At 42.7% G+C, this 25,035-nt stretch overlaps 1 protein-coding gene across 1 annotated transcript; it reads left to right on the plus strand.

Annotated features, from left to right (window-relative positions):
* Positions 1-2,352: 2,352 nt before the first annotated feature.
* Positions 2,353-24,244, plus strand: LOC309534140 (BPI fold-containing family B member 4-like). Its single transcript, XM_082226184.1, has 16 exons — positions 2,353-2,362; positions 7,316-7,581; positions 9,257-9,443; positions 10,130-10,234; positions 11,777-11,923; positions 12,579-12,639; positions 13,632-13,695; positions 14,428-14,519; positions 15,484-15,651; positions 18,585-18,626; positions 19,221-19,376; positions 20,625-20,692; positions 20,859-20,901; positions 21,437-21,500; positions 21,631-21,707; positions 22,342-24,244. The coding sequence occupies exons 2-16, from the start codon at positions 7,341-7,343 to the stop codon at positions 22,363-22,365; spliced, it is 1,539 nt and encodes a 512-aa protein (XP_082082310.1). The 5' UTR covers positions 2,353-2,362; positions 7,316-7,340; the 3' UTR covers positions 22,366-24,244.
* Positions 24,245-25,035: the final 791 nt, after the last annotated feature.

Here is a 25,035-nt window from a genome sequence, read left to right on the forward strand (position 1 = left end):
GGTCTGAGGGACAGTGGAAAACGTTTTCTGACCCCTGTTATAAACCATGTAAAAAGGTAAAGGACCCCTGACAGTTAAGTCCAGTCGCAAACAAGTCTGGGGTTGTGGCGCTCATCTCGCTTTACTGGCTGAGGGAGCTGGCATTTGTCTGCAGACAGTTTTTCCGAGTCATGTGGCCAGCATGACTAAGCCGCTTCTGGCGAACTAGAGCAGCGCACGGAAACACCGTTTACCTGCCCGCTGGAGCGGTACCTATTTACCGTATTTTTCGCTCTATAACACGCACCTGACCATAACACGCACATCGTTTTTAGAGGAGGAAAACAAGGGAAAAAATATTCTGAATGAAACAGTGGACGTATCATTTTTGTGCTTCATGCTGTGGCCACAGACATGTGATCTGATGGTGAATTTGGGGTGACCCAATGCAAAAATCCTGAGAATCCCTGTGGATCCATGCTTTGTAACCACGTTTTTGCACCATTGCAGCCCCAGGCAACAGTGGGTGCGTGATTTTTTTTGGGGGGGGGCAGGCTGTAGCCATGGACATGCTATGTGCTCTGATGGTGAATTTTGGCTGACCCAATGCAAAGATCCTGAAGATCCATGTGGACCCATACTTTGTAACCACGTTTTTGCACCATTGCAGCCCCAGGCAACAGTGGGTGCGTGATTTTTTTTGGGGGGGACAGGCTGTAGTCATGGACATGCTATGTGCTCTGATGCGGAATTTTGGCTGACCCAATGCAAAGATCCTGAGGATCCATGTGGATCCATGCTTTGTAACCACATTTTAAGTGGGGAGGGAAGGAAAAACACAGAAGGCTAAGAATGCAGGAGAGGGCTATAACGTGAGGAAAGGAAGGCAAAAGTTTCCCCCCACCCACCCACACAAGCCAGCCAGCGTGTGCTCTCTCTCTCTCTCTCTCTCTCCCTCTTTAAATGGAAGAAAGCATATTTGAATGCTGTGTGTCTCCAAAAACAAAAAGCAGGAAGTCAAATCAGAATTTTAAGCCGAACCTGTAATCTCTCTTCCCTTCACAAACATTGTTCCCTCCGGAGCAGGGAGAGGATAGAAGGACGGACGCTCTGCTTTCCCCCCTACTTGCCTGGAGGGGAGGGGCTGCCCCTGCTCTTTGTTCCGTTTGAGCAAACACAGTAACGAAACAGAGAGGGCGGGCAGTAAGACCCTGAGGCAGAATGCAGGAAAGCTGCCACTTCCTCTCTTCAGGCTTCCCTTCTCCCTGAAGCGCGGTTTGATTTTTGCCTCATTTTTCGGCTCCAGGGACCACACATTCGCTCCATAACACGCACAGACATTTCCCCTTCCTTTTTAGGAGAAAAAATCTGCGTGTTATAGAGCGAAAAATACGGTATCTACTTGCACTTTGACGTGCTTTCGAACTGCTAGGTGGGCAGGAGCAGGGACTGAGCAACGGGAGCTCACCCCGTCGCGGGGATTCGAACCACCGACCATGTAGAGATATATAAATTGCCCAAATAAATAATTTTGCTATGGGCCATAGAATTTAGAATAAATTATAGAATTTATAGAATTTAGCTTGTCTATGAAAAGCTGGGAGAAAAACCAATGAAAAAGGGCGATTACTTCAAGCTATATATAAATATAAGAAAGCAAACATATAGAATAATTCTGAAGAACAGTTCAGAACAAAAACGTCTATGCCCCCCTCCTACCACAGTGTGGCACCTGTGGCCTATCTTTGTGAATCACAGGCTTCACGCTCCCCCCCCCCCCCCAGGTTACACAGATATTTTCCATGCATGTTTTTAACCGCTGTACATCTCTGGATGATTCAGATTGAGCTTCCCGAAAGACTCTGGTTAGCCATGGTTTAGGAACTGGACTCTAGACTAGCCCAACCCTTTGTCTGAACTTGCTTATAGATAAGCAGATTGCAAGGAACGGCCATATGGCTTCCCTATAACAAACTAACTAGAGGAAAGATTTGGAATTTTCTGCATCCTCTGAGCACAGTTTGCATTTACAAATGCATTTCCAAATAAAAATGGGAAAGGCCCAGTCTTGAACCACAATAACTTGAGCTATAATAACTAAGAACCTCCCTAACTACAGGACTCGTTTTTCCTTCAGTTCATTCAGAAGGGCTTTAAACATTCCATCAGCCTAAAGTGTTTTGTTTTTGAAAAATAACCAGGTCCCTTTTCCCATGTAAGGCAGTCAGCCTAATTAAAGCACCAAGCAGGGCATCATCACTGGTGTCTCCATTACCATTTTTAAACATACTTGTTGCAATCTGTGATTTGCTTGTTGGTAATAAATGCAGAGGATCAACAAACTGTTGTCCACATTTCCTCAGTGCACAACAACACCTTTTAGGTAGGCATTTGCTAATTACTAAACATTCATTCATTTGCTGGTTGCTAAATATTCATTATTACTTTTAATTACTAGAATTTCTGCAGAGCCTGGAGGCCACAAAAGAAATCAAGGCTCTACATGAGATTACAAATGCAGATTTAAAAGGGAGTGAGGAAAGAAAGTGAATTTTTGAGTGAATCGTGATTCAGCCTGTCTTTACGGTGGCTCAGTATTATGTGCTTTAGCAAAGCAGTGTTTAAAAAGCAGAGCAGTTAAGAAGTGCTCCATTCCTTGTTGTTTTCTCTCAACGGATATTTTGCAAGCGGGCTGTGAGATGGAAGGGTTAATGTTTCCATGATAAGAAGTTCAAAAGACGAATTGTATGTTTGGTCAAACCCATGGAATAGGTCTCCTGACAAGACATTCATCACTTATAAAATAGTCTTAGGGAAAAGAAACATTTGGCACATGCAGCTTCTCATTCGATAGCACTGAATTTTTTTGGGGGGAAGTTAGATTTGTAGAAATTCTCCCATGTATGGAACGGGTGAAGGAACAGAAGCTCAGGTCTATGTGGAATCACATCTTTCCCCACCCGTGCCCCTTTGTAGACGCAGGTAGTGAGGATGTATCACTTATATTCCACAGGACAGGCGTTGAATGCGCTTGCTTGTGGTGTGGTAACGTTTCATCGACTGCTGTGGAATATCATAGGGTATGCTTGAAAAACCCACCTGCCCAAAAGTGTGAGCGGCTTCTTTCTGGTCCTCGTTGTGTTTCACCTCATTAACTACTTTGAAATACCATGGTAACCACTTCATCATAATGCAACCCACTGCCCCTTCCTGGTGTTCTGTTTACTTGCACAGCTGCTGTTTCTTACAACAACTTCACCATGGTCAAGCAGACCTTCCAGGCTGAAATCACTTGGTTTCCTCTCCCCCCCCCAAAAAAACCAACCACAAACACACAGTAGCAACAGAACATGTTGGTGTCGAAATGCAATCACCCTTGACTAACATTCAGCACCTGTGTGTCTAGGCAAACTTCTGAATGACCCAGCCATGGAACTGGGCACTGCTTCAAGTAAGAAAGGCCCACACAGCTGGGTCATTGACATATTCTATCTGTAAATTTAAACATGCTCAGGAGCTGCTTGTTCACAAATAACTCCCATGGTGCTAGGAGAATGTCTAAAAGGCACCTGTATCTCCCCAGAAATAATGGACAAGCAATTCCACCTTTGTGTCCTCAGAATAGCAGCAGATGCCTCTGACCTGCAGACGTAGGTCCCATCTGAATTAGGTATATATTTAGAGCCATGAAAATGTCCCCACCTTGCTCTGATCTCAGCAGCTCTATACAGGCAGGCCAGCACATCATTCCTTTTCCTGCCCTGCATCTCCTTTAGTCTGGGAGATATGTGTGTGACGCCATTTATGAGTTAGCTGGGCCTCATGCTGAATCCACCTTCCACAATCTCTTTCAACAGTTCTTCCTGTTATGATAAAAAGAGTTTCTGATCGTCCCTTTAGTGAAGCCAGGGGACATTTCTTTTTCAAAGACCAAAAATGGGAGGCAAAATCTGTGTGACATATTTTGCATTGCCTAATCCCCTCTCTACTCTTGATGCCTTTGAAAATCTTCCCCTAGAGCAATTTCTTTCCTGCTGCTCTGTTTCCATACCTTGTGTGTTTGCATATGCTTACATGGAGACAGATATGAAATGTGGTATGTGTGTGTCTATATATATATATATAATCTCACTATGAGAGGGACCATCCTGATGTCTGGCAAGCACATCCCCCTCTCAGCCCATGTTTTTCCATTTCTCACATGGTCTGATGCTTTAAATGAATAGCATCCCTCCTTTAACTAAGGGGGTTTAGAGATGGCAGCCCTCATAATAAGAGCCAATAATTAGTTAGCAAAGAATAGCAGGTGATAAACAAGCTCAGTTTTGTCATTTTGAAATCAAGGTTAAAGCTTTTGTGAAGCGCAGCTCTTCTGGAAGCACAAGAAGAGAACAGAATTACAAAGCGAATTTCACTTAATGGGTACAACAAGCTTTTTTTGGTGGTGGAACTTTGGGATTTTCATCGTGAAAGCAGCTCTCAAGGAAAGGCCTGACTCCTTCAGCAACATCTTCTTGCCCACTTCCTGTGGTTGCTTGTTGCTAAAACTTAGAGAACAGCAATCTCGTAATTATGGATCTCCATTATACTATCTAGTTAGGGATGTAGGATAGGTTTAGTCTATTTGAATCTTTCTTGAAATATCTGCTGGTGATTTGAGACCTACAACTGGATCTATTGTGTTTTTAAAGGGTTGTTGTCTTTTAAGGGGTTGGTGGAAGAAGAATGGGCATGTTAGATCCTCCGTCCGAAAAGGCTACTCAGGTAGGGGCTATTTCCGTTCTACTGATCCCAACAGTGCTGACAAATGGCATACTACAGGTTGGTCTGCCACCAGCTTGTCCATGAAGAGATGGAGAACTGTGTGTGAATCCATCAATAAGCTCAACAGGACTAAGGAGTGGATTTCTATGCTCACTGTAATGGCAGAAGTTTCACCTGGACCCTCTCTGAGCTCCTGGTTCTATGCAGCAGTGTTAAATCAGGATCATAGGCAGCCATTGGCTGCAGGAAATTCATAATATCATTGTTCCAGTCTCTATTCACAGTCTGAAGCTAAACAGGTCTGGATCTGGTCAGTACTAGAGAGGTGATCTCCTAGGAACCACACGTATGCCACCTTGGGCTCCTGCAGAATCAATCCAGTCCACAGTCAATGCACATGGTTCATACTAGCAAAATCTAGCAAGTCTCTCAAGCAATGGCAGTGATGAGACTTAGGGCTCATCCACATTTACCTTTAGCCCCATGTGTTCTAGGCACAGGTATCCATACTTTCCCAGTCCATGTCTGAGAGCTCCACCCCACCCCACCCCCCACTCTCCCCAGGAAAACCCACTCTTTAATGCTGAATCAGAACAGTGGTAAAGAGCAGGTTTTCATGGGGAATGCTGCAGGGTGGGGGTGGAGTGTTACTGGAGAGTGTACCTTAGCTCTTCAGGCAACCAAGTTCCATTTGATTCTCACTATGTGACTTCTGCAAAGAACAAATATTAAGAAAGTTGGGTGGTCTGCATCTACTGTTCCTGCCTCTTTTAATGCCCACTGCGTTGCTTATCAACACCAGAGTCCAAGAGTACGGAATAACCAAGTTGGCTCAAAGTCTGTAGCCAAACATAACACCTACTGCTCACAGTCAGAATATTGTATTTTACCCAATTATTTACCTTGGAACGTTGGCAGGAACATAGGTCTGCTTCCCACAAACAATCATCTTAGTGCACAACCCCTTCATTAAGATATTATTCAATTAGTATATAACAGTGAGAGCAGAGGATGGAGCCAGTTTGAGAAGCCATTGCTGGAAACTCTTTACTAGGTAAAAGCTACCTGCCACGTCATCCACTTTTGGTAAGAACAAAACAGAAACAAACTATTTGGGGACTGGGCATTTAGAAGAAAATTTCTTAAGAATGTAAATACTCTATCTAAAAAAACAGAGAACAATGTGGAAACTGACACCTGTCCTTTAAAATATTGGTCTTGAACTGGTGAGTCAGGACTTACTAACTCAGTTACAGCAGCCTAACAACAGATGAGTCACAACACCGATACAGCCACCACACAAAGATTTGGTAAAAGGTTATGAAGTAGGTCTCCAAATGTGTGTTTGGGCTAAAGGTGGGTCCCAGATTTGAAAACTACTGTCATAGAACATGTTTAAGGTAGTGGTGCCCTCCCCGTGGAATGCCCTCTCTTCAGATGTCAAGGAAAGAAACAACTATCTGACTTTTAGAACACATCTGAAGGCAGCCCTATTTTTGGAAGTTTTTAGGGGCTGATATTTTTATTATTATTTTAGATATGTTGGAAGCTGCCCAGAGTGGCTGGGGTATAAATAATAAAATTATTACTGTTATTGTTATTACTATGTGCTACAACTGAGCTTTCATTTTGTACAGTCTTGCTTCTTTGCATTTAATTCAGTGGTGGGAAATATGCATAGGTGGTATGACTAACAAGACTGAATTTCTCCTCAGAATCCACATGGGTGTAGGTGTGCCATAATATTCACACTGAGATCTGAGAGACACACAGGGTGTCTCTGAAGGTGGGTGAAGAGCAGGGAATAAACTTCCACAATGGCAGAGAAATAGGTGAGGGAAACAACGAGGTATAAAAGATCAAGTCTAGGAGAGCAGGGAAAAGAAGAAAAACAGAAATGGAGAGGGATGAGGAAGCCATTTAGGAATGTTTAGGTTGTGCGTTGCTCCTAGAAAATTCAGGCAGTGATACGGACCACTGACACAAGAAAGCACAGCAAGGGAAACTAGACTGGAGCATAACAGGAACTTGTAAAACATTATTTCTTACTTTCTTACTGTGCATCCAGACTGACAGTATTTTGCTGGAGGGATTCAAAAACATACTATACCTTTGGAATTTGCACTTAAAGTGGAATAAATGGTTCTATTGCCCCATCCTATCACAACAAACCCACTTTTGAGAATGATCTGTCTTTTTGCAGTTTGCAATGTGACAGGGAAATGCATTGAAAAATGACATGGGACAAACAAAGGGAAGACATGTAAATATCCCACAAGCAAATTGGGATGCTCATTGTCATATAACTGTAGTACATGTTATTGTTGCTGGGAACTGCAGCATTGTGATGGGAAAACTACAGTTCCCAGAACTCTTTGGGGGAAGTACTGTGCTTTAAATGTATGGTGCATATGCAGTCTTAATAGGTAAAGTAAAGTGATGGCTTTCCTTTCAAACAGCCTGTATCATGGTGCAGATGTAACTATTGTCTCTTTGTGCTGGTATTTCTTGGGAATCTAAGATACGGAAAACATATTATTATTATTTGATCACTGTTTCTTTCTTTGCAAAGGTGCTTTCCCCATGTGTCAGGGGCAATGATGCAAAGCCTTTGGAATGTGGTTCTGATCTTCTTTTACTGCAAAACCAGAGCCAGTATAGTTGACCCAACTGTTGGGGAAGGAGGAGGAGAGTATCTGTTTGGAAATGGAGGCTACTTACCAGCTAGTAAAACAGTGAGACTAATCAGAACCGCGAGGAGTCAAGTCGGTTCATTTGCAAACAGAGCGGTCTATGCCTCTATCACAGCAGGCATCAGTGACACTGCATTCAATGACTGTAAGTAACCAGCAGGGCATATTACCATTGCTTACACTGCCCTAACTGCCAGAAACAAACTCTTCCATCAGAAATACTGAGTGAAATCAGGGATATGGCATTCCTTTTGCAGTTATTCTCTTTGATGTTTCTTCCCTCTGTCACCTAAACTCCCATTTCAAGCAGGGACTCGGAACCTCAGTCCTGTGGGCCGAATGCAGCCCTCTGCCTGGCCCTTAGAACCCTCCTAGGCCACCCCCCTCACTGGTCCTATTTTGTTCAGCTTGGAATGTTTCATTGAATTCTGATGGAGGATGGAGGATAGAGATGGGGTATGTTAGTGTGCAGAAATGACGCTAGCTGCACAAAGATTTTTAAAAATTCATTCATTGCTCTGCCCACCTTTACCTTTTCACCCGATGCTGGTGTATGGACCTTGGAAGCAGGCCCTGAAGGGAATGCATGTTAATTGTTTCATGCACATTAAAATGGAAAATAACTCTTGTGGTGTGTCTGTATGCATGCATGGCATGGAAATTTCCACTGACGCTAAATTGGAGCTGAGTAGAGAGACTAACAGTTGATCATTAAGTGAGGCTGTATCTCTGCTGGGTCAGTCACAAAGTGTTTAACTTCAACCGCATGAAAAGTATACTGTTATAAATCTATGCGTATGCTAATTTGTAGAGCTCCATCTTGGGTGGAGCAAATCTTTGTTCTGAAACTGCTGAGGAGAATGTTGCTAATCTCTTTCCAGGAAAACAGCCTCAGGCTAATGGAGGCTGTTTGGAGAAGATGCAGAGCTTTGATTTTTAGCTCTGGATGGAAGAGGTTTTTTATTCTAAGATATTTTACCTGTGCTGGGATTAGTAAATGATATTATGCAACTTTTTGAATGTAGCTTTGTTGTTTTAAGTTTTTCTGGAGTTAAGTTCTGTAAGTAAGGCCTTTGAACCATATTTTTGGACTGGGGAATTTTTATTTCAAAGAAGAGCAAGTTTTTATTTATCCAATTTGCTTCCATATGCACATTAATAACCTCAATAATGCAGCCCTCAGGCTGAGAAAGGTTCCCCATTCCTGATTTAAGGCTCCCTCTTACAGAAGGTGAGTGTTTATTTAATGATCAAAACATGCAAATTGTCTTTCTGGATTGGACCAGGTATTCATTTTATCCAGCATTCTGCTGCAAATGGTGGCCAGTCAAATGGGCCTCTGGGTGTTCATAAGCAGAAGATGAAGGTAATAAGACTTCATTTGTTGCTATTTTCCTAAACATCTGGTGGTTTCACAGGTTATTCTGGATCCCTGAAACACGGCATCAATAATCACAAGCCATCCCCCCACCCCAGTGCTAGGAGCCCTGCTCAGGTCAAGAAAACAACAACAGCTGACCTTCTCTTGCAATTTAAAAGTTTGTGGTTGAATCCAGCATTTACAAGCAGAAGAGATAACATCGTGTACAAAAGTTCCCCCCTTCCCACTTTATCTCCCTGCTTTGCAAAGATTCTCTATTTATCATAAAGTAATAGATGCCTTAAATCATGGTCAGACTTTTCTCCGGGAATTTGTCAGGTTATTTAACTGTGATGGATCATTGTGATACCCCAGCCCTTGAATTTTGTGACCTTCCATGTTCTCTGACTCCCTTAAAGCTGGTTTGTGAAGAAGTCAGTGTACCACCTCCCACTTTCAGATATACAAGGCTTACTGTCGGAGGTGATCAAGCAACTGCTGCCACTGGACATAACAAACTCACTGCCGAAGACAATCAAAGATGTAAGTGAGCTCTTAAAAGGCAGAGAAGATACAAAACTGACTGGAAGCTTGAGAAACAAGGCTGACGAAACAGAGATGCTTAAAGTGATACAAAGTATAACACAGTAAGTATATCACTCTCTTCAGACAGCTCTCATCATGAGTGGCATGCATAGCCCAGACCAGGGCAGTATCTTTACAGATGTTGGATTATAGGCTATGCTCCACCGTCAAAGCCTTTTAAAAAATATTCAGATGCCCCTACAATAGGGGTGGGAAACCTGTGGCCCACCAGATGTTTTTGGATTCCAGTTCCCATCAGTCCCAGCCATTGTGGTCAATGGTCGGGGATTATAGGAGCTGTAGTCTGGCAACATCTGGAGGGCTGCAGGTTTTCCAGACCTGCTCTAGGGCAATGCACCATGGGATAGAATATTTGCCTGATGTAATGTCACCTAACCTCCCTGCAAACCAATCAAAATGGATGCTCAATAAATAGCCAACATTGTCTTATCTACCCACCAACAAATTAGGATAAATAAACAGATTATCTGGAAGCAACATCGTCTTTGCTTTAGACAAGGGGTACCAAGGCACCTCCCCAGGCCTATATTTACAAGAAAGCTAGTTACAGATGAAGGTGGTTGCTAGACGCAACAATGGGTCATTGATTGTCTTTCAGTCTGGTAAGGAATCAAATTATTCTTTCATCACTATTCACTTCTCACCAGAAGTCTGCTTGGGGGAGGAGAGATTGCAGTAAAAGACCTGCTTGACTGTCTCTTCTCAATACTCTCGCTGCTTTTTTCAGCTTGGCCATTACAAAAATTACAATTCTTCCAACTTTGATGAAGTTTTCATCTGGTGACAAGGTCCACCTTTCCCTTCCAGTTGAAATTTCCATTAAAGGTGAAAGGTAAGTGTCCAAAAAGATTGGGCTGACAGCCAGAAGAGCACCAAACATACATTTCCATTTCTAACAGTTGGCTTGAGCTGCAAAACAGCACAGTCAGAAGTTGGATAAGACTTCCAATCTCCATAGATACCCTTTCATGAAGTTACACTGTGGCTGATGTCAAGAGAAATCTTTCCTGAACCTTGGCAATAGGAAGTCAAAGAGCCCCAGTGTCACCTGTGCCAAGTAGCTCATTTCCATCTACAATGTGTACTATTGTGACCTGATGTCAGTTGAAGTTTCTGAACAAATGTTCATCCCAAGATAAATGTTCAAAAATGTTTAATAGAATTATGGAGTTGCAAGTGGCCTTACTGGTATTCTACTCCAACCCTCCGCTTTATATGGGGTATGCAATGCATGACACAACTACTAGAGCACCCCTGACAGAGCCTGGCTCTGATTTAAAAGCACCAGTGAAGATGAAGGGCGCCCACCACCTCCCAAGGAATTCAGTTTGACAGCTGAACAGGTCTTACAATTAGAAAGTTACACATGACGCTTAACCAAAATCTGCTCCCTTGCAATTTCCAGCCATTGATTCTAGTCCTGCCTTTCAAGCATCAACCAAATAGTTTGTAAGTTGGCTCATTAGCCGCGCAAGACAAAGTACCTTTATTGAAAAGTAAATTGCACTTTGCTGAAGGGGACTTACTCTCTGGCAAATGTGCTTAGGGTTGCAGGGTATGATATAAAAATGGGCTGCCCCTGTGAAATGGCTGGTTACCACTGTTTAATATATTTTAGAGGGCAAATGAATTGTCCATAGGGATGATTATTCTCTGTGGATTCCTATGCAGAATGTGATCAGTACTTCTTGAACGAATGTGTGCATTGATTCTAAGTCTTAACAGACTTAGTTTTATGTTGCTGGGTTTTTTCAAATGAAGTTTGAGATGTTACGTTTGCTGGAAATTTTATGTTTAAATTCTGATTATGTGTTGGGATTAAATTTGTGGGTTGTTTTGGTTTTTATTGTTTTATTTCTGATTTGTTAGCTGCATTTGGAGAATTAGGTCTATTTTTGAAGACAATAAAATAGTAGTCCAGCACATTTTGCACTTCTCCAAATAATGTGACATAGTTTCTCATCAAAATACTAATCTTTTAGATAAAGTAAGTGTTTTACATACATACTTTGAGAGAAAATGCACATTTAAATATATATTTTGAAATGATTTAAATTAATAATAATAATTTCATATTAGTGCAGAGATGGAACAGAACAGAATTATGGTTAAAACATGATAAAATGACAGAGACCAGAACTATAATCTGTTAATCCTTAATGTCTATAGTCTTGGCTCTAACTCAAATCTGATTACACTGGGAATTTCTTTGAAATAAAATTATAAAGAACAAGAATATTATTAACACAACTGAATGGTGAGGGCTTTCATAGGAATGCAGATGCAGTCATTAAGAATTGTTGTTCTGCCAACATCCTGAGCCCTTGTAAAAAAAAAGAGAAAAATTGTTTATTTACTTTTCTTTGGAGTTTAGCACCAAGAGTGGTGTCTTCAGTTCTGAAGTGAAAGTCAAGATTGATGTTGTATCCAAACTACTCTGGGATTCTTCCAAGAATCAGATATTCATCATTGAAGCTTCAAGGATCTTTATCAACAATATTCAAGTCAAACAGCAAAAGAGGTGAGTGGGGAAGATAATTCATATCCTGGTAACTGAAGAAGGTCATGAGCAGAGAAGGATACATCTCAAATACAAATCTAAGATAAAACTAAAGAGTATAAATAAATAGCTGGCTCAGCTCTTGCTGTTAGTGCCATTTTTCTGGGTTAAACAGATAAGTTTCAGTCTAGATTTTAAATGCACCTGTCTCTGTTGGATTGTCCCATGAGTCTAACCCAAAGTGAAGAATAATGGCAAAAACTGCAGCAATTTTGATAATGATAAAATCTGATTGAACTTTTTGGCAATATTTTGGGCTGCAACCTAATTATATTCCGCAACCTTGCTAATTTGCTGTCAAACAGGTATTTTGTCTTCAGTTGTGGGTTTCTGCATGTGTAACTTGAAGACCATCAGGCCTCTTCCAAAGACTGAAGTTAAAATTATTTTTCAGTGTTTGGGCGTGTGGAATACACCCAGCCATTTGCCAGCAGCATATATTCTCTAACTTTTTCATGATGTTCTTCCTTTATATCTGTATTCCTGTTTTGCAACCAACCTAGGTTTAAGCTTTAGAATGTGAGATAAGAATTGCAAAGCAATAGGAATACTGAAATTTCTACATGATTATAATTGCTCCTTATAATCAGTGATGTCAATAATTCCTTTTGCTCAGTGTGGCTGGACCAGATGAGAACAACATGCAATCTGTGGTCTGGACAATTTTGATTGATGTGGTAAGCTGGGCAACTATGTGCATTGTTTTCTCTAATACATGTGTTTTTGTGCTCAATTTCCCCTGAAATAATGCATCTTTGTACCCAATTTTTTGCTGGAGAACTGCATCATGAAATTTGGTGTAAATTTCAAAAGACAGCTGTCTTTAAGTTTGCATATTGATTTGAGAAATGTGAATTATGTAGGTTCACGTGAACCACAAGAGTTTCTTCCCTATCAAGAGCGTGCAACTCACAGTGGAGTAAAGTTGACAAAGTTCTCCAGCACTACATTTTCACTATTTGGGGACAAAAGTGTGTCTCCTTTGCTTTGGGTTTACTATTACAGGATACACTGAGAAATTTCTGTGTCGCAAACACATAGGACATTTGGATCCTGATTTGTCTGCAGGGAGATTAGATGACCTTGACTATTTAAGGAGCATTTGTTGCTATTTGTTTGTGGGGAGGCTAGACAATGCTGTGTCAAAGCAAGTGTTATCTCACATTTCCCCTTGCATTTCCCCAACACTTTCCTTCTTGCAAAAAGTCCAGTGTTTGGGGGGAAGTGGGGTTGTTGTGCAAAACCTCCTGTTCAGCTATGATTGTGCAACCTGGATTTGCTGGTATGTGATTGAATCCCACCCAAAAATCGCTACAGCCTAGAAGTGTCTGCAGGTATTCAGCCCTGATCTGAGTGAAATTCAGAAATTCCAGAAGAAATTCCTAGGATAGCTAATTCATTGTGTAGTTCTATACCAAAATATGCATTTTACATGATTCTTAAAGAAGTCTCTCAGCACCTTGTTTCAGGAGGACTTGGTAAGAGTCCTTTCCATTCCAAATTATTCTCTTCCTGACTTTGTGTGTTTGAATCTTTTCTGTGTGCTCTGGTATCTGAAAAAGTGTGCATGCACATGAAAGCACATACCAATAGCAAACTTAGTTGGGCTCTAAGGTGCTACTGGAAGGAATTTTTTTATTATGCGCTCTGCATTCACTCTGTTTTACAGATCCGTCACTGCATTCGATTGGTGGCTGACATCCTTAATGTGTCACTTCTGAGTACATTGGCTTGTAAGTTGTTGATGACATCCTCTTTTTCCAACCACCTTTGCTTCTGCTGGGGAGACTTTGTGGAACAGCCTAGCAGAGGCTAACAGATAACCTTGTTCGGAAACAGAAGATAACAAATCAGCTGGTAACTCTCCAAGCGTTCTATGCCCTAAATTAGGTATGGTTATCTCACAGTGATTCTCCATGGTTTTATTAAGTCAATCCATCAATGGAAGTGGTCTGTATTCAGGGACACCTATCTGGTCCCAGGAATTACTGCCAATTAACTCATTGAGCATCATAAGCAACAATTGCCCTTGTCTGATAGCCTGCCCTATTTCTAAGGCTTGAGGCAAATGGTTGAACTGGATGTACCGTATTTTTTGCTCTATAAGATGCACCAGACCACAAGACGCACCTAGTTTTTGGAGGAGGAAAACAAGAAAAAAAAACATTCTGAATCTCAGAAGCCAGAACAGCAAGAGGGATCACTGTGCAGTGAAAGCATCAATCCCTCTTGCTGTTCTGGCTTCTGGGATAGCCGCGCAGCCTGCATTCACTCCATAAGACGCACACACATTTCCCCTTACTTTTTAGGAAGGAAAAAGTGAGTCTTATGGAGCAAAAAATACGGTACTTTTACAATTACAATTTAAAGGAGCAGCATGAAAGAGGTGGTTCAGGTCCCAATAGCCATATGCTCTTTCATGGCTTTTGCATGTGATTCAACAATCTCTTTGTATTTCTCTGCAGCTGCAGTTCCTGTTGGAACACTTGGAACCATCCATTATCACCTAATAGGTTCCCCTAAAGTAAACGATAGGTATTTCCTGATTCCTTATCAGGCAAGTATTATTCTTGGATTTGGAGAACAGGTTGCGTTATGAAATTCTGACTAATCCCCATATCTATAAACTCTTTTCTTGCCTCGTGATTGTGGCAATGGAAGTCAGGCGTAGATGTAGTTGTGGTATGGCTTTCTGCTGCTGTTCCTGTTTTATTTCTCAAGACCTGCCTTTATAAGAAGAAGCACATGACACAGCTCTCTTGGGAAGGTACCATTTCAGGATATGTGGGGGGAGCGGAATTGCATGACACAACACCAGAAATTCCTAACACAAGGAAAACTAGTAGGTTGAGGGGAAAGGTAAACAAGAGGGAGAGAATGTGTGTGTGTATTGGGTGAGAGGATAATCAGCCCAGCCTTAGGCAAAACTCCCCACCTGGGTCCATGGCCTTAAGTCTAATGACATCTGTAGGACTAAAGAGCGCAGAACTTGACTGAGGGTTAGAGTGTTGGTTTTATTTCTGTAGTTCTGTATTTTCCTTACCCATCCTTCTCCACAAGATCCCAGGGTGGGATAAAGCAAGAAAATATACAATCAAAACACAAATGAAACAGCTGTCATCTTAAAACATTTAAAGATAATTCCACGTGTAAAAATAATTCCAATACAGATGGGGATTGGGACAAGATCTCCACTTAAAAGTCTTCCCAAAAGAGGAAGGTCTTCATTAGGTCCCCAAATGATAACAGATGGGGTCTGTCTAATATGTAACAGGAGGGGAAGCCAGCATGCTGAAGTCCTGATTCCTGCAGAATCCTGAAGTTATTTGCAGGAGACCCTCTTCTGCAGAGCGCAGTGGTTGGTTGTGGATAAGAGGATAAACTGGGTTTTTGAAATACAAGATTCTCAAACCAGCAAGCAGAGTTCCTGCAAACAATTGGGAAGGAACCTTAAGGTTGACTTACTCTCTTTAAAGGATTAACAAAGATGTCCTGCATTTCCCCCTTGGATCTCCCACCAGGCTACATTTCAGGTTTCTCTGCCGGGAAGCTCACCCAGCACCACACTTTTCCAAGCAACTCCACAGTCTGGCACCAACTTCCACTTGACTCTGAGCAAAGATTTCATCAGCATTGGGATTGCTGCCCTGACTGGAGGCTGCAGTGCCAACCTTACCAAAGAAGCAGGGGTAAAGTGACCATAACTCTTGGGTTTCCGTGCTTCTATATGACAGTGTTGGTCTATACATTTTGTGGCTGTAGACAAAATGTTGCCAAAATGATCTACTCTTAGCCATACATGTGAACCTGTGAGCCCTTGCAACTCCACTCCCCACACCGGTGATTCCATATTTTAGGAGCAGTATGGGGAGCAACAACAGGAGATGGATTCATATCTTGCTTGTGGGCATCTGTTTGGCTGCTGTAGAAAAGAGGATTTGCTCTGATCAGCCAGCAAGTCTATTATGTTCTTGTTCCCCTTTCTCCCTTTACCTCTCTTATGCCCCTCCCCCACCCTCTGATGGATCCATTGACTTTCTCATGAAAAGTGCCCCTTTTCATTCTAGAATCTGTTCTTTACCAAGGGTTGATAATTTTTTTCACTGGCCTCTGTGGCTGTGCTTTTAACAGTAGCTTAGTGTACAGAAACACTAGGCAAAGCTTTTATCAACCTAGAGATAACTATTTAACAGCTAATTTCTGTAGATTAAGCTGTTGCCCAAGAGAAAAATGGGCAACCCTATCTCCATTACTTGCGCTTGCTTAAAGCTAGGTAGGGATGGTTGACTCTGTCATTTTTGGCTTCTCTTGAGTTCTCATTTTTCCAGTCTTAAATTCAGTTTATGACATTTCTGCAGCTATTTGCAGCATATATATATATATATACTTTCTGAAAATTCACCAGCATTTTACTGCTAATTTCTGCTAATGAACCCAGTTTGCACCAGAGAAATACTTTCATTACAAGCCTGTTTCCAGCAATTGCTTTGATTATGTTCTCCCTCCATCATTTAAAAGCCTCATGCAAAGCTTACAGCTAACACTAAGAAGAACACTCCAGGGAGATAGAAAACGGCAGCAAGCCCAAACAATGGAACAGTAGCTACAAAATCGATATTATAGTAGAGGTGGGGGACCTATGGTTCTCCAGATGTTGCTGGACTATATTGTCAGCTTCGCCTTTGAGCCAGTGCCACCGACTGGGCTCAACCATTTCAGCCCCGACTGGGCCAGGCAAGCTGGGGTAGCACTTCCAGAGACCTTCTTCTGCAGGAACAGGTCTAAGTGCTATGGACTCACAACTCAGAGCTGTGAGCACCGAACTCACTTCCAGAAGACAGTTGTGCACAGCAGAGTACAGCAGAGCATAAATCACTCGGACGACAGCGCTGAAGAATATCTTCTTTTATTCACTACAGCTACTGTACTATGCAAACTATATACAAATGGAGACGCTGGACTGCACTGAGTGTTACAGCTGCTTTCTGCAGCGACCTTATCTACACCCAGATAACATTCAGTCTCCCCCTTTGAAGTGAGGCTGGAGCGGAATAAGTAGCAAGCACAATCCTCTCTGGAAAATCAGCAGATTCTTGCAATGGGAGGGGTGAAATCTCCTCATATATTGCCCATCATCCTTGACGGTTGGCCATGCTGGATGGGGCTGATAGGAGCTGGAGTGCAACAACAGCTGAAGGACCACCAGCTCCCCTGCTGTAGAGGACTGTTCCAAGGTTATCCTTGATAGATTTAGGGCAGGATGACTGGACATTTCCTGGTTTTGAGGATTGCTTCTATTTCTAGAACAGCGTAGCCTCATAGAACATAAAAGGTCATCCTCAATCCAGAGGATGCATAATTGGCTGTGCATCTCCTTCCTCCTATTGTAATTTCACCAGATCATTTTCAAGCACACTTTCTCTAAAAATAGCATGATGAATGGAAATGGTTTGCTCCTCATCCCCTGTCCTATCACTGATTGCCCCTAATTAGCTTTCTGCTTCCTGGCTTCTCCCTCTGAAACAGACTGTCTTGTTAAGGAAGTAATATTGTTTCTGTGGTCACTTTGAACATATGTCTTGCAATGTCCCTTATTCCTGCCCTCATCTTTCATAATCAGATGCTTCTCCTTCTCCTTGCCTTTGCACACACCTTTCATCTTGTTTGAGAGAGGGAGATTGCTTCTCCCTATGCTTTGTGGATGAAGTTTAGTGCCAGGCTTATCAAAAAATGTATGAAGTAGGAAAATCCTGATTGTTCCAGCAAGTCTCCTCAACACTGGACTCCTAGAACCCATGACAATCAGGCAAAACAAAACAAAACAAAAACAAAACAAATTGTGTTTGGGCACAGACAGCAGCCGATGACCACTGAAGCCAGTGGGGCAAAGGACAGAGCAGAGGGCAAGGCAACTAACAGCAGGTAGAGCTAGTGGTAAGTGGAGCCAGAGGTCCCAGTAGGAAGAGCACACTTGACACAGAGAGAAAACACTCAGAATTGAAGCAGCGGGACAGGGAAAGAAAAGATGAGGCTAGAGGTTAGGTGGGGGAGAAAGAGGTTAAGGGTTGGGTTCTCTTGGAGACAGGAGAAAGAGAGAGAGGGGTTAAGTGGCAGGAGAGGGCAGAAAGAGCAAGGCCCAAGAGGCGAAGACAGACCAATGCAAGGGGCTGGGAGAGAGGAGAAACAGAGAGTAAGGGGAGGTGGGAGCTTTTCTGTGCTGCCCTACAAGAAATGAAGTCCTTTTCACACAGCACAACACAGAAGCCAAACTCTCTTGTCAGGGTTCCTTGTCCCTGCTTTAAAGCAAGGCAACACGGTGTCCCTTCTGCTGTTTCCCATCCTGCCTCCAAAGTGGTGTGTTAGCTCATATTGGAGTTATTTGGTTCCAACTACCTATGCAAGCCCTTTTTGTATGCAGAGTAAGGAACGTGAAAGGAAAGAGGAAGAGAGACAGAGTGAATGGTTCTAACATGGGAGAAGGGAAGCGTGTGGGCTCAAGCTGCTGTTGGCGGGTGGCCTTTTTGATTTCCCCTATTGGCCTGCTAGCCCTGAATGAGAGTGTTTCAGAAATTCATTAGAGATATCCAAAGCTGATTCACTTTACTATTCTTTTTATCAACAGAAACAACTCATGACAACTGATTTGGCAAGTGCAATTACAAAGGTTAGTGTGTTTTCTTTTTATGCTCCTCTGGCAACAGGCCATTCAAATCAAGCACTTCATCTTCTCCTTATATGTGTGCATCTTTTAAAGATATACTGTGAGTCATTAAGGCTGCAGTCCCATGACAGAAAGCTCCATTGAACTCAGTGAGGCTTACTTCTGAGAAGACATGCATAGGATTGCCCGCTTACGCAGCACAGGACATAACTAAGCCATTCAACCCAAAGTTTGCTTGCTTAAAAAAAGAAGTGCTTTATTCAAATTTGCATGGATAGAGTCAGCAGGCAATCACTGTTGTTGCATACAAAGTCTAACTAATTAGCTGCCTAGATGCACTGATATGCTTGCCTAAGTATTAGAATCTTATATGCTTATTAAGCTTGGAATCTGCTGAATATATATTTGCATTAAAAGCTCTTTTGGTAGCAGAACCTGAACACAGTGTCTGCATTCTAAATCTCATTGTCTCATGAGACCATCCTTTAGGATAATAGCCCTGGAAATTGTGTCTTGTCCTAATGGGAATGAAGGTCTGTAGAAGTGGCAGCCACACAGAGATACTAGAAGCTCATGACACCTTGCCTTCTCTTGCAGATTTCTGAGCGCTTCCCTGCTCCACAGCCTTTGGTGGTAAAGATAAGGGGCCCAGATTTTCCACTCATTTCCATAGACAGCCAGAGTGTTGTGGTGAAGCAGCCCCTTTTCTCTGATGTGTTTGTACGTGGTCAGTCTGTCCTGCAGTGGGAAGTTGTGAGTATTGAAGCAAAACACCTGCATGACCTCCGTTTTATTTATTTATCTAAAAAAGTTCTCCCCTTCATCAAAAGCAGAGATAGGAACCTGGGCCTTTCAGATGTTGACTGGCCACAACTCCAGCAACCTCTGTCTATTGGCCATGCTGATGAGAGTTGGGAGTCAAACAGCAATCGGAGAGCCACAGGTTCCCAATCTCTGGTCAAAAGATTCCAGGAGCAGTGTAAACCAATAAATACCGCATGGCATTTGGTTGGCCCCTGTGAGAACAGGATGCTGGCCTTGATGAGTCATTGATCTGATCCATCAAGCTCTTCTTATGTTCCTAAATAAACTTTACAAAATGCAGGGGGGGAAACAAGAATTGCGCAGCACATTGGCCACGGTACACTAATTATATTCTGCCAATGGCCAAGTTCACCTCAACTAACCCTCCCTTATACACTCAAGATTCATACACATGCCCCCATAGAGTAAATGCAAACTTGTCAGATTATCCTAGCCAGATTTTCACTGACAAAGCAATGGCCAATTCCTGTTGAACAGAATAGAAAATAAAATAATAATAATAATAATAATAATAATAATAATAATAATAATAATAATAATAATATAATATTACTTATACCCCACCCAATCTGGGTGGCTTCTAACAGAAAATAAAAAACATAATGAAATATCAGGCATTAAAACTTCATGATACAGGGCTGCCTTCAGATATCTTCGGAAAGTCATATAATTGTTTATCTCTTTGAAACAGTTCACTCATAATAGGATGGTCTTGTGTTGTATGTCACTTGATGTATGTAGAAATGAATGATGTTCCCTATGCAGCCAGAGTAAATTAACAGTGTATTTTACAAATAAGAAGAAAGAAATAGAAAAGGGGTGTGTGGTGCGCTATAATCCATGCATGTATACATGCAACTCCCAGCAGTTTCTTGGTCTCCTCCCCCATATGGCACAAACTTGTTACGTGATCTACAACAAACAGAACTGCAATAACAACAAAGCTAAGACTTTCTAGAGAGGTAGCATTTGCTGTGCCAGTCTAGGTTCCACAATTTAATACATATATTATGGCATTAGGTTTACATCTGATGACGTAGACGCTAGTCTGTGGTGCCATAATAAATGTTCGCTCTTGAGATGCCACAACACCTTTTTTAAAAACAGTTACGACTGTAATTGAGGCTGTGCCAGTCCAGCCATTTGCAATGATACATATTTTTGTTGTTGTTGCAGCTCATCATCTTCAATGCAAAGCTCTCAGCTTCTAATGGCAAACTGCTAATCTCTTTGTCACAAAAGAGGTATGGGTATTTTTCTTACTGGGTTTGTTTTCAGGTAGTAGTGAGAGATTGTGAGCAGCTAGTAGAAATAAGGAATACAACCATGGCACACTGGTTGAAAACCACTGCTGTAGAGAGTCATGGCTTGCATCCCACCCCCTAATCTGATTGCTTTCTTTCCCTGTAGTTTTGATGGTGTTCAGGCATCCTCATCTGTTGGTTCTACCAATGTAAGTCTTCTCTTCAAGGCCTGAAATATGCCACAGGCAAATCAATCTATTTTGCATGAAACAATAGGGTGTGCTGTATAGCCTGAGCCTTCAATCCACAACCTGATCCAAGAGGGTTGAGGATATTGACTGCGTGTTTTATAGCCAGATACTCTAGGAGGAGGTAAAGCTCTCTCTACTCCAAGTGTATCTTTGCTTTCATGTGTTCTTGTTCCGCGCATTCTGCACAAACTTATCTATCTGGCTTAGGTACAGCTTTGTGGTTTGACATCTGAGAATGAAAGCTGAATACACCCTAGCCACCAGGCAAATGGGTTATTAATGGATTATGTGAAAAGCTTCCTGATGAAGCTGTCTGTGCATGGATTTCAATAGATCACTTGAATCCAGTTTTATTATAGTCCTTAAAAGACAGCCCAATCCTTTTAAAAAGTCTTATAGTACATGTGGTGGATATATATGGATTTAAAATGTGCACTAAATGTGGGACTCAGGCCTGTCTATGATTCTACTGAAAGAATGTCCTATATTCCAGGCCCAGAAGCTCCATGAGTACATCAACAACCTTCATACAAGCAGTTTCCTACCAGCCATGAATGGTAAGCCAGGCAGCTGTTTCACAGAAAATGGAGAGTTTCAGCTGAGGGAACAGGAGCTAACATTTCATGAGGGGCTGCTCAGCTAAGTAATGACTATGAAGGCAGGTCCATTGGCTGTTCTCTGTTCTAGGCATGCTCAGGAGAGGAATTACCTTGCCTTCCATGCTAAATGTCAAGTGGACCAAAGTCAACACTGCCCTTTTCCAGGTACAGCAAAGACACAGAACCTTATAGCAAATGCCCAGCAATGGATGGCTGCCATCCTTCTGGCACCACCCTGGCATTGCAAGATGGACACTGTGGAGGAAGGGGACCTATTTTCTTGTTTAGATCCAATTATTTGGTTCCACGTGTATATTGTATGTGTCCTGCCTATATTTCCAAGGGAAGTGGGAGCACGAAAACATGGTCAGGCAAAGAGCAGCATCCACTAATCCTGCTGGCTAAGCTCTGAAAGGTGCTGTCTTAGGAAAGAACTAGGCCCACCTGAGGCCTTAGGTAGGCTGGCAAGGCCTGCATTGTAGTTGGCCCCACCTGCCTGAGGAGCTAGCTGTTCTGACTCAAAGGGTCCTCAACCAATTCTGCACTTCTACAATATGGAAGGGATGGGATGGGGGTTCAACCTGTGAGTTGGAGGGAGGCAAAAGAGCTATGTCCTTAGGTTGGGAAGGCCCATGGGAACGTACCATTGAGGGGCTCCCACTGAGTGGAGTTGCCTGTGTTTCCTCATCTGTTTCCTCCTCAAAGTAGTGCGCTGGGCTGGGTACTTCCATCTGTTATTGGAATAAATACTGGTATCTCAAAGGAATAATTTAAACACCTATAACTTCTCTCTTCTTAGGATGGTCTAGTGATTTCAATGTGACCAATCAAATCAGCAGCACCTTGAAGAGGCAGAATGTTAAAAGAGTTCATCAAATGTTCACTTCAAACTGACTGGATTATACGTTCTAATGCTCTGGGATTTATCATATTTCAGCTGCCAAACTTCTGGGTGATGGCTGTTAATTCAGTTTGTTGTAGGTACCGCATTTCTTGTATATCCTGTAATAAAGGGCTCACATGACCCTCTAAGTGTGTAAAGGCTGGGAACATCACCTCTTGGTAGGAGGTACACCAATATGCAAGAATTATAGAATTGTAGAGTTGGGAGGAATCCAATGGGTTCAATCCAATCCAACACCCTGCAGTGCAGAAGTCATACCCTGATACATGATATGGTTAGTTCCCTGCCTCATCTTCTACTAGAGGCTTTTAATGGTACCTTTTAAAAAAGCCAGGTGGGCAGTGTACAAAAAAGGTCATTAACCCAAAATGATGCAACAGGGATTGGCAGTACTCAGAAATACACTTTGGGCTCTGCTTATTAAAGGAACAACTTCCCAGTAGCCAGGAAAGCTACATAATATTTAAAGGTTGTGTTTATTTGATTTGTTCACTGTGATTGGAAGCTTAAATTTGGAAATAAGTTCTGTCCACAGTCCTCCTTTCCATCTATACAAGGGGTTGTCAACCTGGTCCCTACCACCTACTAGTGGATTCTAGGTGGGCGGTAAGGGGTTCTACAGCGCAAGCTGAATCCTCCTTCCATCGAGCACTGGTGGGCGGTAAGGAAATTTTACCACCAAGAAAGATGCATTAGTGGGTGGTAGGTATAAAAAGGTTGACTACCCCTGATCTATACAGATTGTGGTAGGACCAAGGCTCCTCCAGCCTCTTCCTGCAAGTCTTGTTGCCACAACCACCACATCACTCATGCCTCTCCCTTCACTTCTGTGATTGCACCCAACCAAATGCAGGTTTTCTCCTGTGGTCAACAGCTCTTAACCCAGAGTGCTGTTATACCTGACCCATTGTGCTCCTGAAAGGTCCTGCAATGCTCTCTCTGGCAAGTCATGCTGAGCTGCCCAGAGCACAGTCACTTTCTTCCCTTATTAAGCATGCCAGGCACCTTTCCGCACAGTTCCTGTGTTGACACGATGCCCTTCTGCTACACAGATGGGGGAGATGGTGGCTGCTCGCTGCCACTCCCAGATAGAAAATATGGCTCATCTATTATGCAGCAGACATAACAGGGCAGGTCTGCTGGAGAGATGAGGAGTGTCAGGCACACAGCAGGAAGGAACCCCGTGGCCTTTCCCCCGCTATTGTGTCTTCCTTGGCTCTGACTCAATTTCTCACTCTCCCAGCTGTGATGACCACCTGGGCAGGACCTGGCTTTGGCCCTCCTGCTCTGTGGTAGGGAAAACTGGGCTTCAAAGACACCAGGAGAATGTGTAGATTTATGCAAGTGTGGTGCCAGAAGAGTCACAAGGCAAGAGCCTTCTCAGGGATGGAAACAGAAATGCTAAAGCTGTAGGGTGTCCATGTGTCTGACTTTACAGAGGACAGCCCTCTAAACTGAAGTGCTGTCTGTCTGGGGGTCTGCCTCACTTTGAAGGGTTGTCCCGTCTAACTCCGTTTTAAAGATAAGAATGATGAAAAGGAAGGACAGCAGCTTTGAAGCTTATAAACAACACAGAAGAGCAAACTGAGCTGGCACATGTTACCGGGTCATAGTCTTTCCCACTTTGGTGTGTTGTACTTCTATTTAACTCAGAGAAGCAGTTTCCCAATTTGCATCTGTGCATATAAATCACCCTATGCAATTTTTATGCAGATAAATGCCCTCTTCTGCTGAATCCTTGGTGAATTCCTCTCTTTTTGGCAGTGCATCAGTCTGGGATATAAAACCCACAAATAGCAAATAATACAGATGCCAGGTGTAGTGGACGGTCACATTGTTCAATATGGAAGATTCTAGAAGACTGGATTTCAAACTGTGTCCTGAGAACTGGTGGAGGAAGAGGAGTGTGGGGTGAGCGCACTGGCCCTGGTAGTGCAATCCCAGCAGGGTGCCATCGTGGCTGCCCCCCCCCGCCTGCACTGGGCACCCTCCCCCGCCTGCTCTCCATCCCTCGGTGCTGGAGCATGAAGCTCTGCCACTGGTCCCGGGGAACCTTGTTAAGAGAATTTGAGGAAATTTATCAGGAATAGCTCAATGGTGGGAAAGCACAAAATTTGGACACACTTTATTAAAAATCAGTTTGGACACCATTTCCAATTTTCTCCTATGATGTGTCAGATGGAGCAACAGTGGCCCTTTCCAGGAGTTAGTTTCAATTGCTTTTTAACACATAGTATGGAGAGTGGGTTAGTGGGAATGAGCAGCCCCCCCCCACTGGCTCTTAGTAGGTGACTGTCTTCAGCAGGGGACCTTTTGCATCCATGGAGGCTCCCCATACATTTCTGAACCCCATTGTGTCTTCAGATGTTTATTGTGTATACTTCTAGGGTGATTTCCATGGTGGGCTACAAAAATATCACAATTAAACTAAGTATGATTATCATTAACATATCCCATAAGTGTCCCAGAAAAACTGGGATGTTGTTTTCCCTTGTGAGAGCTGGCGGCCATTTTGGGCACCATGAATTCTTAGGGGGCACTTGACCTGCGCAGGAACACAGCTGGGAAGACGCACATCCCAGTTTGGGG

Source organism: Podarcis vaucheri (genome assembly GCF_965113315.1).
Source record: "Podarcis vaucheri genome assembly, chromosome: 6".
Classification (NCBI taxonomy): Eukaryota; Metazoa; Chordata; class Lepidosauria; order Squamata; family Lacertidae; genus Podarcis; species Podarcis vaucheri.

What these genes read in the sequence shown, in the direction of transcription:
- LOC309534140 (XM_082226184.1), top strand. Translation starts at nt 7,341, where the DNA reads ATGATGCAAAGCCTTTGGAATGTGGTTCTGATCTTCTTTTACTGCAAA. An exon ending in CAAGTCAAACAGCAAAAGAG is followed by an intron (nt 11,924 to 12,578) that starts GTGAGTGGGGAA and finishes CCTTTTGCTCAG; the next exon opens with TGTGGCTGGACCAGATGAGA. An exon ending in ACCTTACCAAAGAAGCAGGG is followed by an intron (nt 15,652 to 18,584) that starts GTAAAGTGACCA and finishes TTTTATCAACAG; the next exon opens with AAACAACTCATGACAACTGA.